This window comes from Cucumis melo, chromosome 12, assembly GCF_025177605.1.
Source record: "Cucumis melo cultivar AY chromosome 12, USDA_Cmelo_AY_1.0, whole genome shotgun sequence".
NCBI lineage: Eukaryota > Viridiplantae > Streptophyta > Magnoliopsida > Cucurbitales > Cucurbitaceae > Cucumis > Cucumis melo.
Window position 1 is genome coordinate 22,046,865 of NC_066868.1, and position 25,318 is coordinate 22,072,182.

General features: G+C 31.4%; 1 protein-coding gene across 1 annotated transcript; it reads right to left on the reverse strand.

Annotated features, from left to right (window-relative positions):
- Window positions 1–23,099: 23,099 nt before the first annotated feature.
- Window positions 23,100–25,057, reverse strand: LOC103489454 (uncharacterized). Its single transcript, XM_051080018.1, has 5 exons — window positions 24,769–25,057; window positions 24,143–24,343; window positions 23,718–23,843; window positions 23,417–23,602; window positions 23,100–23,319 (listed from the first exon to the last, which is right to left on the reverse strand). The coding sequence occupies exons 1-5, from the start codon at window positions 24,826–24,828 to the stop codon at window positions 23,191–23,193; spliced, it is 702 nt and encodes a 233-aa protein (XP_050935975.1). The 5' UTR covers window positions 24,829–25,057; the 3' UTR covers window positions 23,100–23,190.
- Window positions 25,058–25,318: the final 261 nt, after the last annotated feature.

A 25,318-nucleotide genomic window follows, 5' to 3' on the forward strand; every position in this document is an offset into this window, starting at 1 on the left:
GACGATGGGATTTTATAGAGAGAGCGCATGTCCATGGTGCTTCCACGTCTTCTTTTTCAACGATCAGGATTGATTTAGGATCTCACAAAGCTACTGCTTTTATTTGGTTTTATTTTAAATAAATGCAAAATTAACAAATGTGGAAAATATCGAAATAGCTTTACATGGTAAAATTAAAAAGGGAAATTAGTGTAAATAGTAAACCTAAGGAAAACATTTATAAAATATAACAAATTTCATCGAAATAGATTGCGATAAATTTATATTGGTCTAACAATGTCACTCTTATAGTGATAGAAATCTATCAATGATTTATTTAAAATTTTACTATATTTTATAAATATTTTGATTCATTTTACTATATTTAAAAATATTCTATTAAAATAATTTACAAATTTAATTCTTATAATTAAAAAAAAAGTTAGAAATTAGAGTTAAGTTACTCTAATCATATGATATTATGATTTTAAAAATTAAAATTTAGTCTTTTATATTTTGATAAAACTTAAAAAAAATATATAGTTTTTATGTTTCGATGAAACTTTCCTAATATATAGTTCACGGGAATTTATAAAACCATAAAATTAAATATTAAATAGGATTTGTATGAACTCAATTTATTTCTATTCAAACTTTTGATTTTTTCTTTTATCTAAATCATGAGACTAAAATTATACTTTAACAAAAAAAAAAAAAAAAAAAAAAAAAAAGGTTTCATACAACCTTACAAAAGTTGGGAAATAATTTTTGTTAGTTGAGAAAAATACTTTTTATATATACAGACAGAGATAATCAATTTTAATTTTTTAAAAAATAAATTTTAATTTAAAAAATATATTTTAAAAAAATGACATATACTGTAAAGAAATCTGAAAGTTAGGTTGGAACAAATGTTAAAAATGGTATGAAAGGAGCATATGTTTTAAAATTGATTTTAATGGATTCAATCCCAATCTATTCTTTCAAACATGAAAGAAAAAGAAAAAGAAAAAAAAAAGAGGAGTTAAAATTCTTTCCAAATCACTTGTAACCTTCTCAAAACCATCCTCAAAACATAATAAATATGAAAAAGAAAGAAAGAAAACATTTATTACTCAATAAAATAATTATCAATCTTTTTTCTAAATAGACTAACCATACCTAAATGGTCCCCGATATTTAATTAACCTTATATTTTATATGTTCTATCAACTTCTAAAAAATTAATGTTATGTTTCAAGGTTAATTTTAAAATGGTTAGAATTCATAATCACTACAAAAAATTCTGGTTCTTCTAACGTCGGATTAAACTGTTGGGAGATGGAGGATCTCTCGACGCAACAATAGGAGCGTCGAGGCATCCTCATTCTCCTGACGCACAACCTACAACGTCAGAAGATATATGTCAACTCCCGACGTCAACAATAATGCGTCGAAAAATGTATACCAACTCCCAAAACTTACCCTAATGCATCAAAAAGTAGTAGGCTGAAAACAATTGTTTACTTAATGATGATGCATATCTCGACATTGTGCATGTATGCGTTAGGAGAGTTATAGGTACTCCCAATGCTTTACTAAAAATGTTGGGATTAATGGAAACTCCTGACGTTTATTGGAGTGTGTCAGCCTTTAAATATCTTTCTTCAGTTTTGTTTTTAACAGATGAATGTCGCTCGTGCCCAAATCCCATTGTCACTTGATTTCCACCATCGTTGTCCATCCATGCCAGTTCTTGTGCCATTGTCTCCACCTGCCTTGGTTGTAGTTAGATTTCAGTATGTAGCTTATTTTCAAGTTTTGCATCTGGGTGTTGCTAATATTTGGTTGTGGTTAGATTTCCCCTCTTTTTTATGTGGAATGTAAACAATTTGGTTATGGTTAGAAATTGTTTAGGAATGTAATTTTTTCTTCGTTAGTTAGCCTAGCTTGTAAAGATTAAAGTATGTCTGGTTTTTTGGTTTGGGGGTAGGGGTAGAGGTGGGGGTAGGGGAAATGTTGCAAATTTGAACCTAAAAGTTGAAGTATGTATGCTATTCTATAAATCACAACTTGATTCTTCATGTGCCAATCGTTTGAAATTGTATTGGAATGTAGTTTTTAATTTGCTAGTAATTTTGTTTGTTGGAAGTGTTAGCTAGTTTGTAAGGATTGAAGTATGTATACCTTGTGGGGTGGGGGAAGGGGTAATGTTGCAACATTTGAATCTTAAGATTTGAAGTGTGTTGTAAGCTTTGTAAAGTTAGCTAGGTTGTAAAGATTGATTAGTTTATGTTATTGTTTCTCCATTTTGTAGATTAAATCGCATACAGTACCATTATGGATAAGTCATGGATGAAAAAGAATATGTGTATGACTTAAGGGGTTAAAATGTTCATTAAATGATCTCGAACCTTTGAAAAAGTGCCAAATGTCATGAGTTATGGTACATAGCATCATAGGCAATTTTTTGTTGTCTTGTTTTATGGTAAAATTAAAGTTAGAGAACTCTATCAGGTTTATATAAGGTGCACTACAAGAAACGAGGGGACTCCTGACGCACAGCGACGTCGGAAGAAGTGGAAAAAACGTCGGGAAACGATATCTCGATGTCGTCTACTGCATCGGGACACACGTCGGAAGAAACTCGTTGAGAGAAGAATTCCCGACGCATGACCAACAACGCGTCGAGAATACCTCTCCCGACGTCTCTTATGATGAAGCATGTCATGGCGTCGAGAATTACATCTCCTGACGTTTTCTTATTCGACGTCACACATGCGTCGGGAGAACGATTTTTGAACGATCCCCGACGTGTCGTGTACATCATATTCCCGATGTTTTTTGAATTCCTTTTTATATGTAATTTTAATTTTTTTCTTAAAATATTTTGCTCAAACAAGTTCTCTATTTTTGTGAAATAATGACATTCGTTTTGGATAAATTAAAGCAAATTCAATATAAATTAATACATTACGAAATACAAACACAAATTCAAAAAGAAAAATTTAATATTCGTAATATTCATAATTCAAAAAACATAATAGCGTTAATAATACAAAAAATCTAGTATTCATAATACAAAAAAGCACAAACAAAGTCATACGTCTCCTAATGAGGCTCGTACGCGCCATTTTACATCGCAGGTCCTATAATGATACAAAAGTAGCTAAGTTTTGTACATATATCCATAGCATCATTATATACTATCATTGCAAAAACTTAAGAATAATAGAAACATATATACGTACCGCAAAGCTAAAGATCATGTGGTGGTCCTTGCTGTGCCCGAGTCATGTCCTGTATCAGCTTTTGCATTCGTTCCATTTCTGAAGCTAACGCTTGGTAATTTCTATCTTACAATTCAATTCGTTCCAAAGCTTGATCAAGTTTAGCTTGTATTTGAAACTCTCTTTCTGTGGCCTATTGAGAACATGACGTCGTAAAACTGCTCGCACTCGTTGTCTTGCGGGCCTTCGGCTTGGGTCCCCAACCAAGGCCTTTTGAGTAGCCTGGTCGTCTACCTAACACCTGATCGCATATCTCATCCCCAAAGAGTGGTTGACTACCCTTTAGAGTAGGCTAGGACTAGAGTTTCAGCATTTGATTCAACAACAAATTTAAAAACTAAGCTAAGTAACGAAAAATATATAATGAAAGAGGATAATTAATAAGGACATAAGTGTTGGTTCGATAACTTACATGCGCATCCTTTGTGGCCTGTGACACAAATGTCCCGGCTTGAAAGTGTGTTTCCTGAAACAACTTTACACTGTCGACTGACTCCCCTTTTTTTCTCAGCGAGTTTCTGCTGTCGTTGTAGAAACGACTTTAACCCGCTACTATGATTGTAAGGCTGCTTCTGTTAGCAGCCTTGTTCGTCTATGATTGCTTCTGCATGAAAATAATTATATTGTTTATTTGTTATACATATTAAAAGTTGAAATCATAATTAAGCATGATAAATATCTGGAATGCATGATAAATACCTGGAATGCATGACTCTTGTAGTGGTCGCAAAGGAAGTGTCAATCCTCATGATGTTCAACCAATACGTTTGGTGGGTTGGCACGAGCCTCCTTAGGGTCGCTATACTTTTTGAAGTGTCTATGACAGTCGGCCTGAAACTCTTTAAAGGTAATGAGCATTTGATGCTCATCATACCTATTCATTGCTTGATCATTGAAATCAAGCACAAAAAATCACTTCACATTACAAAAATAACACATTAGATTGGTTAACTTAGATATGTTTCAAATGAAATCATAAATGTGTAGCGGACTTAATTACTTGGAGGTCGCCCTTGACGACCTCAATGTATTCTCTACCAACGTCTGCCCACTTAAGACATCTGATGGGAAATGTCTTTTGCACGCACATGCCTATCGCCTGGCTGAAGCGAACGACGTATGGGGAAATAGGCTTCTTCGCTCCAGGGGCGATCGTCATCAGAATGCACCCATTTACTGCAACGTGGCGCTCCAACTCTAAGAGTCGAGACTGCGCACGTCTCCTAGGAGTCGGAGTCGCAGGGGGTTGAGAAGACGACCTTGCTCAATAAATCATAATAACATATAATGTTAGAGAAATAAACATGAAATAATCCTAAGTTAAAATGAAGAAAATTCTTAGACTCACCCGCATTGTCGCCTACGGACGACGACCCTTCTGCAAGGTTATCTAAATCGTCATCAAATTTGAAGAACATAGCGTCCATCTCTAGAAAATTATTATGTTGGTATGACATAATGCCTGTGGACATAGAAAACAAATATTCAATAAGCAATATACGAACACATAGCTAGAATCAAATATATAAAATACATAAATATATGGGTACGTGGTTTGTCACTATAATTCGTCGTCGTCACTTGCATGTGACAAATGTTCATTCACATCATCAATTAAGTCGTCAGTGACATGACGCACAACCGGTGTTTCAACGATTGTGGGATCAACGTTAGTCCTGCACAGAGTATCATCCTCGATATGGTCATCCACTCGATGGCTACGATTTCTAGTACATTAATGTGGTCGTTCTCAACATCCTCCACTTCTGGCACGTCTCATATACGCTTATTTTGAACGACTTGCACAACTTTCCAATTGCTACCATTTTTTGGGTCATCTATATAAAAAACTTGATGTGCTTGAGTGCAAAAATTACAAGTTCCTCTACATACCAAAAACGGGATGTGTTGAGAGATTTATACCCTAGTTCAACGTGTGTTCTTTGACTTTTGTTTAGGTCGGTGTCATATCACCGACACTTAAATAGCCATACATTTCTTCCGAAAGGATATCGTACGTGCAACACTTTGTCCAGAACACCGTATAAATTATTGTCGCCACTTCCACTTGTATCTCTTCTACCAATGACCATTACTCCACTGTTTTGAGTAGTACGTCGAGAATCAAGTTTAGACATATGAAATCTCAAACCACTCATAATGCATCCATTGTAACAACGAACGTCAAATGATGGTCTCATCCCAAGTGAGAAGAAATCGTTAGATAGATTTGCACACTCACGCAATTCTAACACCTAAAATGAATGTGACAACGATTATAGACATCTCACGTGCTTAAATACGTTAGTGCTTATATGTCACACTAAAACTTGCTATATAACTGTGCTCGAAACAATTCAGGGAATGCCCGTTCATGTCTTTTATACAAATCCATAGCATTTTGAACATGTCGACGTATTAGCCTAAAATATTTCCTAACGGGGATGAGGATGAGTTTAATTTTTGTAAGAACAATGTATAATAAATATTTTTTAAGAATTACGAAGATGAGGAACACTTACTTGCGATACTTCGATATTTCGTCCACATTGTTCAGTATGTACCAATGGAAAAGCCGTTTCTCTTCCAGTGATATAACACGAACACTTGACGTACCTAAGGGTCTTACTTTCTGCTTGAAAATTTCAAAGTCACCAATTACCTCGTCTTCTACAATGGTATCATCATTTCGCTAATCTCTTGTGAATCGAGTTTCTATACCACTTAGGTAATGCGAACAAAAGGCGTTTGATTCATTCATGACATACGCTTTTGCAATTGACCTCTCAGGACGTGCTTTGTTTCTAACATATTATTTTAACGTGCGTAGACTTCTTTCAATCAGATATATCCAACTGTAAGAAACCAGACTAGTAAGCTTTGTTTCATATAGTAAGTGAACGACTAAGTGTACCATGACGCTAAAAAAGGAAGATAGAAATATTCTTTCCAACTTACAAAGTATGACTGTGATATTTGCTTCTAATCTGTCCAAATCACTTACTCTTATCGTTCTAGCGCACAAGTCACAAAAAAATTACATAATTCAATAATAGCAGTGTACACGTTTTTGGTAAGAATGCTCGAATACCAATGGGTAGTAGTCGATGTAATAAAACATGGCAATCGTGCATTTTGAGTCCTAATATTTTCCCCTCTCTTTCATGCACACATCTCGATATATTGGAAACAAATTCATCGGGAAACTTAACTGATTTCAGGAACTTGCAAAACTCAATTCGTTCACTGTTAGTCAACGTGTAGCTCGCGTATGGCTTCACCAATCGGTTACCAACTTCTACAAGGTGTAAATCCTTTCTTATCTTCAGATCTTATAGGTCCAACTGAGAATTCGTGGTATCCTTGGTTTTCCCTTCGATGTTCAACAACGTACCAACCAAATTTTCATAAACATTCTTCTCAATATGCATTACATCAAGTTTGTGACGTAACAATAGTATCGACCAGTAAGGAAGTTCGAAAAAAATACTTATCTTCCTCCAATTAAGAGCTCTCTTTCTTTTCTTATCCTGTATTGAAGGATGTTTACTCATAATTGGAAACTCCAACTGATCTAGTTGTTCTAATATTTCATGCCCATTCATTATCACTGGAGGAGCCTTACGCTCTACCTTTCCATCATATAGCCTACTTCTACACCACACGTAGTTCTCTAGAAGATATCGTCTATGTTTCATGAAAGATATTTTACCTCGTATTCCGAAGAACGATCTGTCATCCATGCATATAGAGCTGCTTGATACCCCTCTGTACTCCACTCTGATAGGTTACCATACGCCGGGAAGTCATTAATCATCCACAACAAGGCTGCATATAGCTGAAAGAACTGACCTATAAGAGAGTCATACGTACGCACCTCAAAAGTCCATAACTCTTTCGATTCCTTAATCAATGGTTGGAGATACAAATCAATTTCTCTACCAAAAGATCTAGGACCAGGTATGAGCAGTGACATGAAGAAATTTGTCTCTTTCATGCATTTCCATGGTAGCAAATTGTAAGGAAGTAACACAACAAGTCACATACTGTACGAGGTACTCATTTGACCAAATGGGTTAAACCCATCTGAAGCTAAGCCCAAACGCTCGTTTCGTGGATCATAAGCAAAATCAGGATATTCAGAATCCAAGTGCTTCCACCCCATCAGCTGGATGTTTCAACACATCATCTATTTCAACACGTTTATCCCTATGTCATCTAATGTCAGCAGACCATTCCTGCGATACAAACAAGCGTTGTAATCTCGGTACCAAAGGAAAGTTGTGCAATACCTCATGCGAAATATTTTTTCCTCTATTATTATTAACCTTGTACCTAGCCTCGCCATATGTAGGACAATGTTGCAAATCAGCAAACTCTTTCCAATACAATACATAGTCATACTTGCACGCGTGAATAGTCTCGTATCCCAAGCCCAAGTCACGAAGTTTTTGTTTTGCTTCATAAAATGACCTAGGGATAGTAGTACTACACATTGAAGACGCTGCTCTTAAAAGTTCTAACAACATGTCAAACGACTTGTTACTCAAACCATTTAGAACTTTCACATGCATCAACTTAACCAAAAAATTCAACGACAAAAATTTAGAACAACCAGGATACAACTCATTACGTGCTTCATTCAATAAGTCTTGAAATATGTTTGTTCTATCTTCATCTATATCTACCCCAACATTCATCAGCATTTCATCTTCTAAATGATGTTCCTCTGTTTCCTCTTCCTGTTCAATCGGGGCTTGTAAATCATTTAACATACCAAACATATCATCTTCTTTATTACATTGCCTACCACTAGTTCCTTTATCAAAAGGATTACTACTAGTTTCTTCCTCAAAGTTTTTTGTACCTCTAAAGCTTAATGACTCTCCATGAAACACGCATTCTATGTAGTAAAGGGATATTCTAATAGTCAGTAGATGTCGTTCCACACCGTCTAATGAGCTCCAACTTAAATTCAAACATTTCTTGCATGGACACCTCAATCGTCCATAGGCATCAATAATGTGAAACTTGGCAAATTCTAAAAATTAGGCCACTCCCTGTCTATACTCAAGGAATAACTTATTTCTAATTTTCATCCAACCCTTATCCATTGTTTAAGTCTCTAAAACATAAATAGGTTTCATTAGAAATATATCTCTATCCCTCTCTCACATCCATAACTTCTCTGAATTTTCATTAATTTTCAGTAATATACAATCTCTCAAAATTTTCACTAAAACTAACTTCAAATTACAGAAACTATCATAACTGTAGGATAACCAACATAACTTAATTATTAATGACAAAATATTGTATATTCACATCCTACCCACCCCTTCCAACAACGCTACCTTACAAGCTATCCTACTACCACCCATTGAAACCATCCCAAACAGAAACAAATTCAAAACAAAAAAGGCTACCATAACTGTAGGATAACCATCCCAAATCAACAACAAAGTTATTCAACATAAACAGAGTACCATAACTACAGGATTCCCAACATAACAAATTTTAACACATATTACATTTTCAATTCAAACCCCCACCCCCTTCAAAATTTCTATATAACCCTTCCTCACTTCAAATTTTCAATTCATCCCTCCACCCCTTCAAAATTTCAACTAACCTCCCCCCCCCCCCCCCCCAACTTCAAAATTTAAATTCAACCCTAAACCCTCCTTTCAAAATTTAAATTCACCTCCTTCAAATTTTCAATTCAACCATAAACTCCCCTTTCAAAAATTAAAGCCCCCTTCAAATTTCAATTCAATCATAAACCTCCCCCCTTCAAATTTCAATTCAACAACATTAATTGAAATTTTTAATTCAACACACATTCAATACAAAAATACAACAGACATTCAATACAAAATTACATTTAACAAAAAAATATTTATTCCAAAAAAAAAATCCTAAAATAATTTTTTAAAAAAGAACCCTAAACCTAAAAATTAAGGATTTTAAATTTACCTTAATGTATGGCGGCAGATGGTGGCAAGGACGGATGACGGCGAGGGTAATGGCGACAGGGCACGACGGTGAAGCGATTCGTCTTTCGTTTCTCTCTCTTTCTTACTCTTTCGTTTATGTTCTATGATTCACAGAACCGAAATAAATTTATAGGGGATCTCCCAACACATCACGAAAACGTCGAAAATGGTCCTAATTCCCGATGTTGTTCCCGATGCATAAAGCGTAGCATCGAGAATACATGTTCGCCATAATTAATTCGTCCTAATTTACGATGGGGCTTGCCCAATGCACCACAATAGTGTCGGGAATGGTCCTTATTCCCAACGTAGTCCTCGACGCATAAAGCATAGCGTCAGAGATACATGCCTGCCATAATTAATTCACCCTAATTTACGAGGGGCTTTACCGACGCACCATAATAGCATCAAGAATGAGTCTTATTCCCGACGCTTGTCACGACGACAAGCAGAATGTGTCGGAACGAGCTTTTTCTCCCGACATCTTACGCTTTGCATTGGAAGAGCGAGCTATTTCTGACAATTTTTCTGTCGACGTCTTTCTCGACGTCGGGAGAACCCCGATTTCTTGTAGCGATGTTTAGAAGTCAACTAAAACATTATGTTTATATGTGCTAAATATCAAGAGATTCGTAGTTTATTTTAGATCCTCTTAACTCCTTCATTTTTGTTAACTTTCAATAATCAAACCTATTTATCTTTTAGGTCTTTAACGATGAACAAGAAAAATATTAAAATATTTACACTGTATAGAACAATTTTGAGAATGAAAAATGCCCACATGCCCACAATTGAAAATACTAAAAAAAATCTCAGTAAACACGCGAGTAATCTTCTTCGATCATGTATGACAATCTAAACGAATGATTTATGATCATTTAGATCATGATACATGATCGTGTAGTTCTTTTTTAATGATGAAAAAAAGGCTTCAAGTACAAACGATTGTATTGATCACTATGAAAAATGATCGTGATAACTATTAATTATGGTAAGCGATTGTGTGACCATGGTAAACAATCATGGTGATTATGGTAAACGATCATGGTGATTATGGTACACAATCATGTAGTTCTTTTTTAAACGATGAAAAAAAGACTTCAAAGTTAAACAATCGTGTTAACTATGATAAACGATCGTGTAGACCATGCTAAACAATCATGTTGATCATCTAAAATGATATTTAAACGATTTTGATATTCTCGAGTACGAGAAAAATAAAGAAGAATATTGAAAGAATCATGAAATAGCTTCAAATTAGAATCTTGGCCAAATAATGAAGATAAAATAGAGGATTTAAACAGAAGAATAAATCATTCTAAAATAAAAGAAAGAAAATCTGGAACAGAAGATGAAAAATTAGAAAGAAGATGAATAAATTGCAAATAAAAAGAAGAAAAAGAAGTTACAAATTGTCTACAATATTTCAAGGACAAATCTGAATTTTATGGAAATACAATGGTGACTATATGAACTTTTATTTGTTGTAACAAGGATCGTAAATACTTTTTAGCTTCGTAAAATATTATAAAATCAAAGATAGCATGCATCCAAGTAAAAACCAAACAAAGGACACAATAACTAACAAACTAATCATAATTAAAGTCTCAATCAATCATGAAAATAGAAGTTCCCATTATAAGCTTCATGCACTTCTTGAATAATGATAATAAAAATAAAAAAGACATGATCAAACCAAAGCTAAATCATCATAAGCAACATGCCCATGCAATGGAGGGAGTAAAATTACGTACATAAACAATTAAAATCAATAAAAGAAATGATACCCCACTCGATCTACCATATCATCAACCACATTTTTAGATTGGCTTGGCAAAATGTTAACTATAACGAAATTTGTGCATATATCTCAAGGATTTTATATCTACTCCAAAAATAAAGGGTTCACCTTTGTATATTATCTTGCTTGAGATCGAAAATAAGGGGCAGCAAGTTAACGAAAATTTGAAAGATTTTATTTATTTAGTTTTTACAATAACTGAAGTAAAAAATATATTTATGTGTAACCGTAAAGGCAGTAAATTTGGTCGTAGGTCTTTTCCTTGTTTCTTGATAATTTTTATGTAAATTCTAATGTTTCATGTTTTATGTTTCTTTTCGTTCCATTTTCATTTTTTTACTTTTATTTTCTTTTTATTTTCATTTTATATATATAGATTCTTTTAGTTAAATAATAAGTACGAATAAAGTAGATTAAAATTTTTGACTTTTTAATAATATATATATATATATATATTATATTAATTAACAGAGTTAAATATTAAATTCATATTAGAGGTTTCTATACATCCAGAAGAGTTAGAGGTTTCTTTCCAACATCAAACTTCAATCAACTCTTCAATTACAATACACATAAACAAAATAGGGTTCGAGCCATCATAGCATTAAATGGACAAGCTATGATGCTTTAATTAAGGAAGAAAAGTATTGAATAAATTAGGTTATAAGTATTATTATAATATATTAGGATATGCATGGGTGGGCTGAGATTGCTTAGTTAGTCCAAGTCAAAGCAGAGACTAGAAAACTCCTTTTGAGTTTTAACGCCATGTGCCGCCCCACCCCTACCATCTTGCTTTTACTATTAATTGCAACAAATGGACAATGCCATTGCGTGTGTTTTGACCTACAAACAAAAATCCCCTTTTCAATATTTGCTTTTTAATTCTTTCCCATCCAATTCCCTCCAATTTTCCACTTTACTCCTACACGTTTCTATCTAACGTCGTTTCTTTGTTATTTGCAAGTTTAAAGGTGATGTATAATTAACTGATCTATTGAAAAACCAACCAACAACAGTTAAATTGATAATTAGTGTCTTACTTACTAAACTATGTTCAAATTTACTTATATAATAGTCTTACCGGAAGAAAAAAAACATGCACCTACTTGTTAGTTGAAGCAATAAAATCGTAGATAGATTTTTTATAACGAAAATATTTGAAAAATCAAAAAGCATAAGAACAAACGAGTAGGGCCTATTAGGATTACATGAATAATTGATAATCCACGTGAATGATTGCATTAGAGAAACCCTCCAACACACATCTTTTTGTCATATAAATCTCCACAATCTTTTTGCCCTTCAATCCAGGGCATTAACCTTTCAACATCCCTTCATCCAAACAAACACTTTTTCTTAGTGCAAATTCTAATTAATGCAACTTTTATACTCTTTATTTTTTTTAGATTCTTCTCTTTGTTTCTTCCTTATTGACGGTCAATCTTGTCTAAAACGCGTTAGAAAATGCTAACATGATTCGAAAGATCCAACCGTGAATTAAACCAAGTTGTGCAAATTGTACATGTCGGATTGGATTTAAGTTAGTTTGTATTTAAATGAGTTCAAATCTAATTTAATTAATGGATCAATGCATATATGCATGTGTGTGTATATTGTTGTTTTTGTCTATAACTGAAAAGGTAAATCATAATTGATATAGTTTGATAAATTGTTATTATTCAAGCGATTGATATTTTATATTCTATTAGAAATATCACTCATCAACACATCATGTAGTTGATTGTGTATGCATTAACAAATTAGACAAGTTGCTATTGTTAAAGCAATAATTGATATGTTTGAAAAGATATTACTGCACATTTCTTACGGAATTATTAATGATCGATACGAGCATATCTCAATGAATAAGCTATCAAGTACCATTTCAAAAGATGCTATGGTTTTTTGAAAAAGAAAAACCTTGACTTCAATGTACAATTACAAAACTTTAAGAAATTAGTTTATTTAATATACGCTAGTATTGCATCTTTAACATTTCATTGAATAACGCATCGTGAATAGGCCATGAGCCCTGAAAATAATGTACACTATTATTGTTAAAAATGCAACCAATTAAAGTCTTATACAAAGGTTTACCAAAATTAAAAGTGGAATATAATTATATCATTGAAAAAAATATATGGAGGTTCGTTATTCCTACAATTATAGATATCAAAAGTCATGTCTTTAACTTTGGAATTTTAATAGATCAACTACGACATACTGAATAAATCAATTCTGAGTCTCACCAATATAATTATAGTACGAAGATCTATGTGTTTGAGCTTAATCGATTGGTGTTGTGCTTCGGAGAAGATTTGACATGGTGGTTAAGTTAAAAGAGATGAATGACAAATGATATTGTTTGAGAGAAGTCTCAATAGTACTTTTTGTTGGAGGGGAGGATATTGTTAGGAATTTGACCAAAGTCTTATATTGGACTAAATATGAGAAATATCGATCATGGATATATGTATAAGTCAAAATTTAAAACCATGATTATTTATGTGTGTGTTGTGCAAAGACCGTCATACCAATACAAAGAGGCTTATTGTACAACAAGTTGGAAAGGTATCGAGGATTTCAATTTTTAAACTAAAAAAAATACTGTCTACTAATTATCATTGAGCTATATACTCTAACTTAATTAACAAAAGAACATTCAAATTAAACCCATGATTTAAATATGCCTGAGGTAGTATGATATTGTTTAAGTTAGAGAGTGAAAGCATATGGAAGCTAGAAGAGTTTAAGAATAGGATTATTCAAGTTATCTCGTATGAAAACAATATATCGATATATTCTTAGAGGTGAATGACACTTGATCGTTTTGTTAGAGCTTTGGAGTCACCTTAGGATAATTAAATAATCTGATCAAGTCAATGGATATGCATGGCTTCATGTTTGGCTAGGGTCGGCCAAGACCGATCGAACATCTCCCCCTAGATCCATTTTGGTCCTCAGGTGATGATTTGGGTTGAAGCATGCATGGGATATACCCCCAATTAACCAATTGCTAGCTAGGGTTGGCCTCCACCCTAGCCTTAACTTTCAAGACAGTGCACTTAAATTTGGATTTTAATGTGAAACCTTCTTCCATTTCTATGTACATTTTAGACCATTTAAGATACTCTCTTTTGCTTAGTCTTTGTTATGTTTTTGACTTTATTACTTCTATTCTTATTTTAAGTCGATTATAACATTCGTTACAATTATCATCATCCATAAGAATAGTATAGATCGTTGGAGCTTAGTTAATACAGTGACTAACTAGTGCAAGGGGAAATATGAAAAGTTTTATTCTCATGTTGTAATTTTCAATAATGTCTTAAAAAACTTTGAGCAAATTAATTCACATTATTATTCTTTATTCCATACGGTCAAAACTTGGACGACAGGGAAGGAAAAAAATTCCACGATCATAAGTGGAAATTCTTCATGAATATATTGACTAATTCTTCATGAATATATTGACTAAATATTTTAAGTTAATTGTCCCTCTTTTTTTTAGTTTATATTATATATATATAGTAATTTTACTATGTGAAATAATTATCTTTTTTTATTAATTTGGATTACGATAAGACGTTTTAAATTAATTATCGAAGGCCTAACTACTTTTTCTCCTCCCACCTCCCTCCCCTCTTCTTCTTCCTCTCTTCCATTCTCTCTACTTCTAAGTTCTACCATATTGTAGTCTACAGCACATTCGACTAATTAAGTTGACAGCTTTTCGTTTGTAGGAAGCGTTGGATATATAATAATTTCTTTTTTGGTTTTTTCTTTTTTAAATTTAGGCTTGTTTCTTTCAATTTTTTATATTTTTTTTTTCTATCTTACATAAACTTAAATTTCTAGTCATATTGGAAAAATACCCTGAATATATATAAATTAAAAATATTTACATTTTTATAGCAATATTATATGTAGTAGTGTGTTTTTGTCTTTGGTGAATCTTTTTTCCATAAAATATAAATATTTTGTTTTTTTTTTTAATTTCTAGTTTCAAACTCAATCTTTAAAATTATAGATAGAAGACGGATAACAAAACATACTAACGATTTGGGTAGAATTAGTATTTATAACCTTAATTTTCGAAAAAAAAAAAAATTTAATGGTCAATAAATGAGGCAATATGATTTCATATTGGACATTAAATTGAAATTAATATTAGATAGATATATTAATTTTTAAAAATTTGTAAATTTTTGTGAAACCTTTCGTCCACATAATTAAAAGTTGAGTGATCTGTGAAGAAATAAAATTGGCAGTTAAGTAAAACCTATTAAACATGTTTAAAAGTTCATGAACCTAATCTCTATATGAACATCAAAGTTTACAAACTAAGGTTATACTTACCCCAGTCTAATGGAAATAAATCAATGGTAATTTAAAAGTGGGTACCATGTGATTACCTTAGGTGTTGTTTACTTGTGTTCTACATTCATGCTAACACATGGGGTCCATGCCCAAATTCGTAAACAAAAGTCGCAATCCTATCAACGAGTGGAGGATGTTTAATCCGATTGTGTTTGAAAATTACGTTGTACTGTTACCGTTACTGTTATGGTTACCATTATTATTACTCTTTGAAAAGAAAAAAAAACTATGAATTTTGATAGATTATTCGTTATCGTTACCGTTATGGTTTGAGTTAACCATAGGAATTATAAATTTGACAAAATTCTAGTTTTAGGCAAACACAGTCAAAAGCAATCCAATATCGTTTGTGATTGTATCCCATAATTATTATGATTGATCTATATATCAATATGGAATTTTATCTTGATTACACCAATTTTCATTACTAAACATGACTTGAATTCATAATTATTTTATAGTAAGACTATTTAACCCAATGAAACTTGTTACACATGATGTTCCAACAATTCCGAGAACACCAAAGATAAATAAAAAAAAAACACAAGAACTAAATACATAGTTTGGGTAACCTTGTTCAGTGCAATAACACCTACGTTTTGGGGTAGTGTGCCTATGAAAAAATATTTTCATTAATATAAAATCAAACGATCAAATACTGTACTTATAAGTTATCTGTAAACGAGCGACAATTATAGTGACACAACAAATATCCTAGCTTAGAAAATAATCGTTTACGCTCCCTTAAATGTGAGAATCTCTTTCAATGAAACTTAAGCCTCATCCCCTGTACTTAGATTCCCTTTACGTTTGAGATTCATCTCTCTCACCAAGAACTTGTATCACTTTCTACCTTCAAATAATCAAAACCACTTCACTTAATGAACTTTAGACTCTCTCTAAATATGAAAATCACTTCTGAAGATCTAATAGAATGATTCAATGTATGATCTAGAGAACCACCCAAAATTGACAATATCAAAAAGCTTCATAATCACATGGATTGACAGACTTACAATTTATCACAAACACGCCAAACGATACAAAAATCTTAAAAGCAACAACGCTAAAAATAGAACCATATTCTTTTAAATATGCACGACGATGTAGAGAAAATTGCAAAAATAAACACAAGAAAATTCTCCGATAAGGATAATATTTTAGCATAATCAACAATATAATCCCATGGGACATCATTATTCTGTCTAATACAACATTTGTAGGAACATCCTAAAGGACCTCCAAAGGATAAGATGAGAAACATCTCTTGAGACAACTACCACAACATTCTTAGAAAAAATTTACCAACGTACAAATTCTCTAACATAGGAGCTAGAAAGTATATTTAATTACCTCACTCATCGAGTACATATTTTTTAAAACGATAGATCATTCACAAGTACATTTCAATCCTTAATCACTACGAACCAAAATTTTCAAGACCCGTGAATGAAACAAAGACAGAGAGGAAACCATTGGAGAGAATGCACATTGCTATCGGCCCCTCTCAAACACACACACACACAAGAAAAAAGGTATAATATTCTCCTGAAGAGTACCACATGAATAATAATGTTTGAAAAGATAAGAGAATGAAATAGAGAGAAAAGAAATTAAAGCAACAAAACATGGGTTGTTTTATTGGGTATGAGTCGTTGACAACAATGGGTGTGGCGGCCAAAGCGTTACGTCTGTCGACACATCAACCACTTATAAAAGTTTATGTTATATAGTATATTTATCCCTAACATCAACATCTCATTTGCCGTATTATCTATGCCATTCTAATTAATGCTTAAAGTTTTTCCATCCAATCCAATCTCCTCATTTATCCACTTTCCAATTTCTTCCTTTTTATTCTTTTTTATTTTGTTTCTATCATTTTTTAAATTTGATTTTTTTTCCCTTTATAAGAATTTTTTTTAAATGTGGATATGATATAGTTGTCAAACATTTTTAATTCTTTTTTAGGAGGATTGATTGTTATAATTGAATACTTGAAAAATTTATGAAGTTAGAATGTAATTTGATTTGACCTCGTTGGATTTTTTTTTTTTTTTTTTTTAAGTTTTAACTTAGTCTAACCGACCTCTTTCAATCAAATTCATCTTTACTTTTTTTTATTTTTATATTGTTATTTTCAAATTTAATTTAGGGTTATGATATTAAAGATTTTGGAAAGTTTTGCCATTGAGATGAGAAGTCTTCTTTTGATTGCCGACCTTTGCTTATCGGTCATTATTCTTTTGTCTAATAGTCATCTTCCTTTGCCTGCTCCAGTTGTCATCTTCTATCCATCAATTAGGGGTGCAAGAAAAAGAAAATTGGAAAAATCACTCAAATAGACAAAATCATTTTTCTGATTGAGTTGAAACTAGCAAGTTTGGTAGTTTCAATTTAGAATTTAAAGAAACAAAAAAAATTATATGGGGTTTGATTTTGCCCGAGAACAAACCAAATTAAATAAGATGGCTTCATATCTAAAAATCAAGCCCTACTAAATTGTTTGTACAGACCCGAACTATCAATTATCATAAGATGCTTCAAAACCTTCCCTAGTTTTTTAACAACTTAAAATTTCCATCATATATATTATACCAGTGATCAAGAAAACATGTGCATTGCACACAAAATCTCGTAGTCTTTATTAAAAAAAAAAAAAAGGTTTAAAGTATAGTAATTTTTAGCATGGAACCAATGAATCATTATTTATTGTTGTCTCCAAAAGAAATATATAAAATACTATTTAGTTTAATTGTGAATAGAATGATCCAAGCTACAAATTTCATAATCATTGACTCACTTATATGCGAATTAATCACTACATAATTTAATTATATAAGTATTAGAAACTTTAATTAAGTCGATAATAATTAATAATTATTATGACATTTCTAAAAGTCAAAGGTTGGATCTCCCATTTTAGTTAATACATAGAGTAATTTAGTAATATTTTTATTTATATTATTTGAATTTGAATGAAAATGTGATGTGAAATACTAAAAAAAAGTTTAAAAAAAAAAAAAAAAAAAAAAAGTATTTTGGGGAAAATGCCAAAACCGTAAGATTGGGAAGAGGGTTCCCAAATAATTTTGCCAAAATTGAAAAAGCAGCCGCCATAACCTTCCTTTTCCGTACAACAAAGACAGCAGCAGAGTTTTTCTATATTTTGATTATTAGTATCTTAATTAAAAAGTGCTCAAATATCTATATATATATATATATATATATATATATATATATATATATATATATATATATATATATATATATATAATATAATTTAAAAGGATGGAATTTGAGAAATTTTCTAATCTATTTTACTCTTTCAATATAATATCTTTTTTGTTCGTGACAATTTTGTCAGTTGCATAGTTTTAATATTTATGATAATTTTCACATCAACAAAATACAAATTACATTTACTTAGCTTTTCATCTTCTTATTATGCTTGTATATATTTCTTCATTTATAGGTTTCTTTTTAGTACACAACAAAAGTTGGGGAAACTTGAATTACCAACTTCGTACTTGACATGTAGATATGTCTATGCTTTTTATGTTTAAATTATGTAATATTGAGAATATTTTTTAATGTAATCTTAGGAATCTTGTTCATGTTTTTTTCTTCATTTAATTTTTTTTATTAAAGCTATTATAAATTTTGAGATATTATATTATGATATTTCTAAATTTATTATTCATTTTCCATGTATTACAATGTGAATATAAAAATGATATAAATATTAAAATGACTGTTCTAATTTTATAAAGTTAAGTTAAAACTATAATTTTTTCATGTGTGATTTTCACGTACATCGCATGCGTTGTTTACTAGTAATTTTTTAAATTCTTTCATAAAATATTTCTAAAATCTCTAGATCGATCATCGAATAAAATAACATTTATATTTATTTGTTATATTCAAAGTGTGAATTTTGATGGATGGTAATTGGTAGGTCATTTGTGATTCTCTAGGATATCCTATCTCCATATATTTTGGTTTCAAGAAAGTTTAACATGAATGAATTATTAGATTTAGAGTTGGTGGAAGTCCAAGCTATTGTTGAAGGGTTCAAGAGTTTGATTATATTTCTATCAATTAAGTGCTCGCCTTCTATTGCCATTGAGTCTAGTGTGGAAAATACGGTGGATTTGACTAACTATTTAGAGGACGTTATCGAGGGAAAACGTCGTTGACAAGATCGAAAAGTTGGAAAATCTATCGAACCCCTTCACACATTTGATCTCCTATTGTCACGGAGATGGAAATGGTGTTGTAGTTGGTTTTGGAAACTCTTTAGTGTTGAATTGAATATTCCATTTTGGAAGATATTGAGGACATTTGAGACTATAGTACGTTTTTCTTCCCTTGAGTGGCTAATAATGTATTAGATGACAATTTATTTGTTCTGATTTTCTTTAGTTTTCACGTTTACTAAATGATCTCTCTATATTGATCAAAAAAGAATTTTGAACATTTAACTTGAAAAGCAAGTTGTCATTATTTAGTGTTTATCCACCAATCTATGGATAACTAAGCGATTACAATCTCAAATGTTGATGACTCTATCTCCTTAATTATCGATCTAAAAAAGTTTTTAATAAATCTGTGCTAGCTTCAATAGATACGACCTTAAAGGTTAATGGTTTGTGCATGTTTCCTTGTGTTATTATTGAATATCATACCTTGCTACTTTTAGACTAAGATTCATGAGTCGGGGAGATATGTCCTTAAAGGTAAATCAGAATAATGACAATCAATTAAAGACAAGAGGAATGTAAGAAACGGATCAATGGACCGAGGGAGGAAGAAACGAGGGAAATGAGAGGCATTGGACCAAAAGTCCTAAATTGCCCATGTTGCCCTCGGAGGTCGAGGTTGGAGCAATTTGAGTCATTTTCCTTGACTTACCTAGGCCAAGGTGAGTTGGTCTAAATGACCTAACTTGACCTTCTGATTAGCCAAGGCCAAGACGAGTACTTTAGCCATTTGATCCAACTTGCTTGTCTTGAGCTCAAAGGTTGAAGTCAAGGTGGCATGTCTTTCATATCCCTAAATAATTGATTCTCATAGACCATGATCCAAACCTTTTTGTGTAGCCTGAATTTGTATTTCCTAACCCCTCTTGGATTTGGAACCTTAAATCTACCACATTATAAAAAGAGGGACATAATCAACACCCAAGGCAAGTTATTTTTTCTACTCTTATCTTATACTCTGACCCTTGTTAAATACTAACTTAAGCATCAGAGATTTTGTGGCATACATCGCACTAGTGTGTTTTCTTTTTCTTTGTCTTGCATGTTGTCTTTCTTTTCCCAAACCGAAACTGAGTGTCATATTTGAGACTAGTCAATACTAAAATTTTAAAGTGAATATAATATTACAAAATACACATAAGTCAAGCCACAGTATTGTAATGATGTATATATTTGATAAATAAACTTAATATCATACAACAAAAGTGGGGATAGAAAGACATATAGATTGGTCATCACTCAATTCAGTGCAGTATCACATGCTCTAAGAGATTGTGTATGCGATAGAAAATAACTTCACTTGCAATCTACTCTTTAGTTTCAACTTAGACTACTCTTCCTAAGTTTGAACTCCCTCACTTAATTCCATAATAAAACTTCTCCAAAGCTTTGTTACATTTGAGAACCCCCTCCCAAAATAATGTACTTACACTCCCCTTAAGCGTGAGCTCTCTTTCCTTTTATGAATAAGCTTCTCTCAAGCTTAGTATTTGAGATTCTTTCAATACAAACATATCTTGACTCCTATAAGTGTGATGTGACCTCAACTTGACTCACATAGATTTACAATATTTGAAAACACTCAACCTAGCAAAAAAAATATTATCTACGAGAACAAGAAAACATGCCTACAAATTTACCCTATACACTTTAACAAATAAGGAAAAAATGAGATTAATTGTACATTATACGAAACAAAATGGTTGACATACTATAGCACACGTTCTTCCAAGTTCTAGTTGTAATAAAATCAGTAACTAGAGTAACACTTAATTATAAAATAGTAAAGTTCAATCAAAACCAAAATTATATTCTAAACAAAAATGTGATCATTAACGAGAGAGAGAGAGAGAGAGAGAGAGAGAACAAAAAGATCATAATTTAGAAGGGATCAAACTCTATATATAACTCCAAACTAGTGTTGGCCAAAAACTCATGGGTAGCCAAAAATTTAGCAAAGCCATAGGATGAGTTTAAGGCTCATATATCCCATCGCACAAGAAATGGCCGCCAACAACAACAACACCACCCTAACTCCTTCCGCCCAACCATCAACACCACTAACCCGATTTTCAGCGATTGCACCGCCACGCTTCAGCTGCGCTTCGAGACCCCAAATTCAAATTACTCTGTACACCATTTATGAAGAAGAAACTGAGGTCAAATTTTGCCAAGCTTCTTCTTCCTCTGTCTCCTCGGTTCTCTCTTACTTTCGTCCACTTGGATCAGTGAAATGTTCTTGATTGAAGCTTTTTAGTGTTCATACCCATCTCTCTGTTTCTTTGCCTCTAATATTATCTTACTTTTATTAACACTCTGTTTCATCTAATTTTGTTAGTTTCAATTTCTTCGCCATCGATGTGATGATTCTCCCTCCTTTGGTTTTTTGAACCTAATTTTAAATTGTTACTTATTTTTCTTTTCTTCTTTCTAATTTGCTTTCTTTTTTATTCGACAAAATATTAGACGTTTATGATTATTATTTATTCTTCTTCTGTTTTTATTTTGTTTCTATAATTTGATTATGATGTCATTTCTTGAAAACAAAGGAACTAAGTAGATGTATATGTATGAATAAAAATACTTTGACATTGATATTAAATATTAAAAAATCTCTCTAAAAAAGGCTAGTTTGTGGGTAAGAAAAAAAAAAACTCAATCATCAATCTAAATACATTTTATAAATTCTGTGATTTATACAAATATCAATATCGACATTTTATCAATATAGTTAATATAAGCATAACTTAGCTTGTATATATAATGTTTGTATTATCAATTTTGCAGTATTAAAATCAGAGGTTCAATTTCCTCGTTCAACATGTTATAGAAATAAATAATAAAAAAAGATATTTTATTCAGAGGTTCAATTTCCTCGATCAACATGTTATAAAATAAATAATAAAAAAAGATATTTTACCAATGTATCTATAATATATTTATAAAATTAATTCAAATTGACGTCGAAATCAATACTTCAATCCTTAGTCAGTGCTATTAGAAAGGTCTCTATAAGTTTATTCACTAAAAATGTTGCCCAATATTAAATTAAATGTTACAGAAGAAACAAAATATTAATTAACAATTTCCATTCAAAACTATGGGTAAGAATATCTTTTAAACTTTAATTAGGCTGTTTTTAACCTAAGGTACAAAATTCTAAAGCATATATATGTATTGTCTTTTATATTTTTAACAATTATACGTTATTTACGAAAATTCCTAACTTATAAATTTGGTCAAAAACTCCTAAATTAAAAAGAATTAATGTCATTTTTATTTGGAATCTTCATGCAACACACGTCCTTATAATTAAATGCATATGAGGATATATATATATATATTAAAGGAATTGTTGTTAAGATTGTTTCAAACAAAAACCAATTTAAAGGCTCAAAATTAGATGCAATTTGATAAAATTGAAAGTAACAGTTGATAAATTAACTTTGTAAGGGTAAAATATTCCATCCTAAATAAAAATAATACACAAATTATGGATATTATTCCAATTGTTTGTGTAAAAACAAGATTTGTTTCTGTACAATCCTCAATTTCTTCTCCCCATACTTAGTTTCATTTCGAGTTTCAATTTGCTTTAACCTCAGCTCATCTAATTCCTCATACATAACCTGCAATTAAAAATCATAACTAAACCTATTAATTAAACCCAACAATAATAAGAATTCAAATTCAAATTTCTTTTTTTTTCCCATTAATATTTTTTACATTAACTACTTGTTGGATATCCTTTTTGGTTCCCAAAGAGCTCCAAAGCTTTCCACCCACAGCAGCATTGGCCACAGCCTTCTGTTTCACCATTTCAAGCCTTTTCATCTCTTCATTAATCCCTTCAAAATCTGTTGTGTATAAATACAAATGGGAATTCTCAATTTCATCATTCTTCTTCTTAATCTGTAATTTTGATTGTACCAAGAAAGTTATAATCAATACTATTAACCCATTTGAAAAGAAAAATTAATTAAGACAAAATGTTTGAAAAAAAGGAATTGATGATTTTAATCTGTACAGGAACATCAAGTTCTTCAATTGTTGTTGTTCTAATTTTCTTCTTCTTGCTTGAATTGATCTCCCTTAATAACTTCTTCTCATTGGCTATATTTTTGCTTCCATGTTGCATTAGGAACTTCAGTTTCTGTTGTTAAGTATTAATTCTACTTCACAATATTAGTATATTAGTTCTATAAAGTTTAAAATTAAATAGACATTATATTAAAGCTTTGTCTAAAAATATATTTGGCCAGGTTTGTGAGAGTTTGTAATTATAGTTATATGTCTAAGTAAATTTGAGATATGATTTAATTAATTTCTTTATAAAAACTACTGTTCGAACTTGTAGACATTAATTATACATATTATTAAATCTGAAAATTATGATGATACAAAATAAATAATAATATTTGAGAATTTAATTTAATTAATTAAATAAGTTACGTTGCTATCAAGTTCTCCAACTGATAAGCATGAAGTTGATTTGGGTTTGATGACCCTATAGGCATAATTTGCAAAAGAGAGCTTGTCTAGAGATAGATGAAGCTTATTCAATTCTTGCACCTTCAATTTCACTTCTCTTTTGATTATTTCTTCTTGGTATTTTAAATTGCTTACGCACCATTTCATTTCCCTTTCTTCCAACTGCACAAAATAGAAAAAGTAAAATAAAATAAAATCTATTTGAAATGTTTTCTTTTTCTTAATACTCTCTAGACGTTCGTTTTGGTTTCTATTATATATATATATATATATATATATATATATATATATATACTTTAAAATAAAATAACTAAACTAATAGATGTTTGATGTACCTGAAGTGAACAGAAGATAGAATTAAGTATACAAAGATCAGATTAAAATGATCAACTAAAGTCGGAATTAATTAGTACTAGAATGTCGTGTATTATGATGATCGGTAGTACTCCGAAATGATAGGGGAAGCAAAGGATAATGTTGAAGATAAAGTTTAATTATATATATGTGTAACAAAAATGAGAAAGAAAAGGTGATTGAAAGAGAAGAAAAGTACAGTTAAATAATAATTTAAAAAGTATATACAATACCATTTTTTCAGAAAGGATGTGGGAAATCTGATCATAATAATAAGCTTGATTTTCTGCCATATATATGTTTTCTACTTCAACTTCAACTTCAACTTGAACGACAACCCAATTGTCCCTCAGCAATATGTATATGTCGTTAATGGTGGATTTTGCAGAAAAACTAGAATGCCAAGCTGAACTTCAAGAAATTATTATTATGTATGTACCAAATGAAATCAAAATATATGTATCCCAAGAGAAAATAGGGTCAACAACTTTGAGGTAATAATTAATTATGATGCCATGCAGCCGTCTCTATTGAGAAAGCTGAGTAATGGAGGTGATCTCTTTCAATGAAAATTCAGCATTGCAAACTGAAAAGATAAATTAAATATTAAAACAAGCTGAGATAGGCCGCCTCCCTTGAAAGTCAGACTTAGAATTACACTCCTCAACTTTTCCCTTCTTTTTTTCTTTTGTAAAGAAAACACTCCTCAACTTTTATTCCATGATATCATTATAATTTAATTGTTGAATACTTCTTTCCATAAAAAGGGTTTATTTTGAAGAG

Bases quoted from the DNA above. Each gene is read 5' to 3' on its own strand.
- LOC103489454 (XM_051080018.1), bottom strand. From the start codon at position 24,828: ATGGCAGAAAATCAAGCTTATTATTATGATCAGATTTCCCACATCCTT. The intron at 24,344-24,768 runs GTATTGTATATA...TATTTTGTGCAG, and splicing joins ACATCCTTTCTGAAAAAATG to TTGGAAGAAAGGGAAATGAA. The intron at 23,320-23,416 runs GTAAAAAATATT...TTTTAATTGCAG, and splicing joins ATATCCAACAAGTAGTTAAT to GTTATGTATGAGGAATTAGA.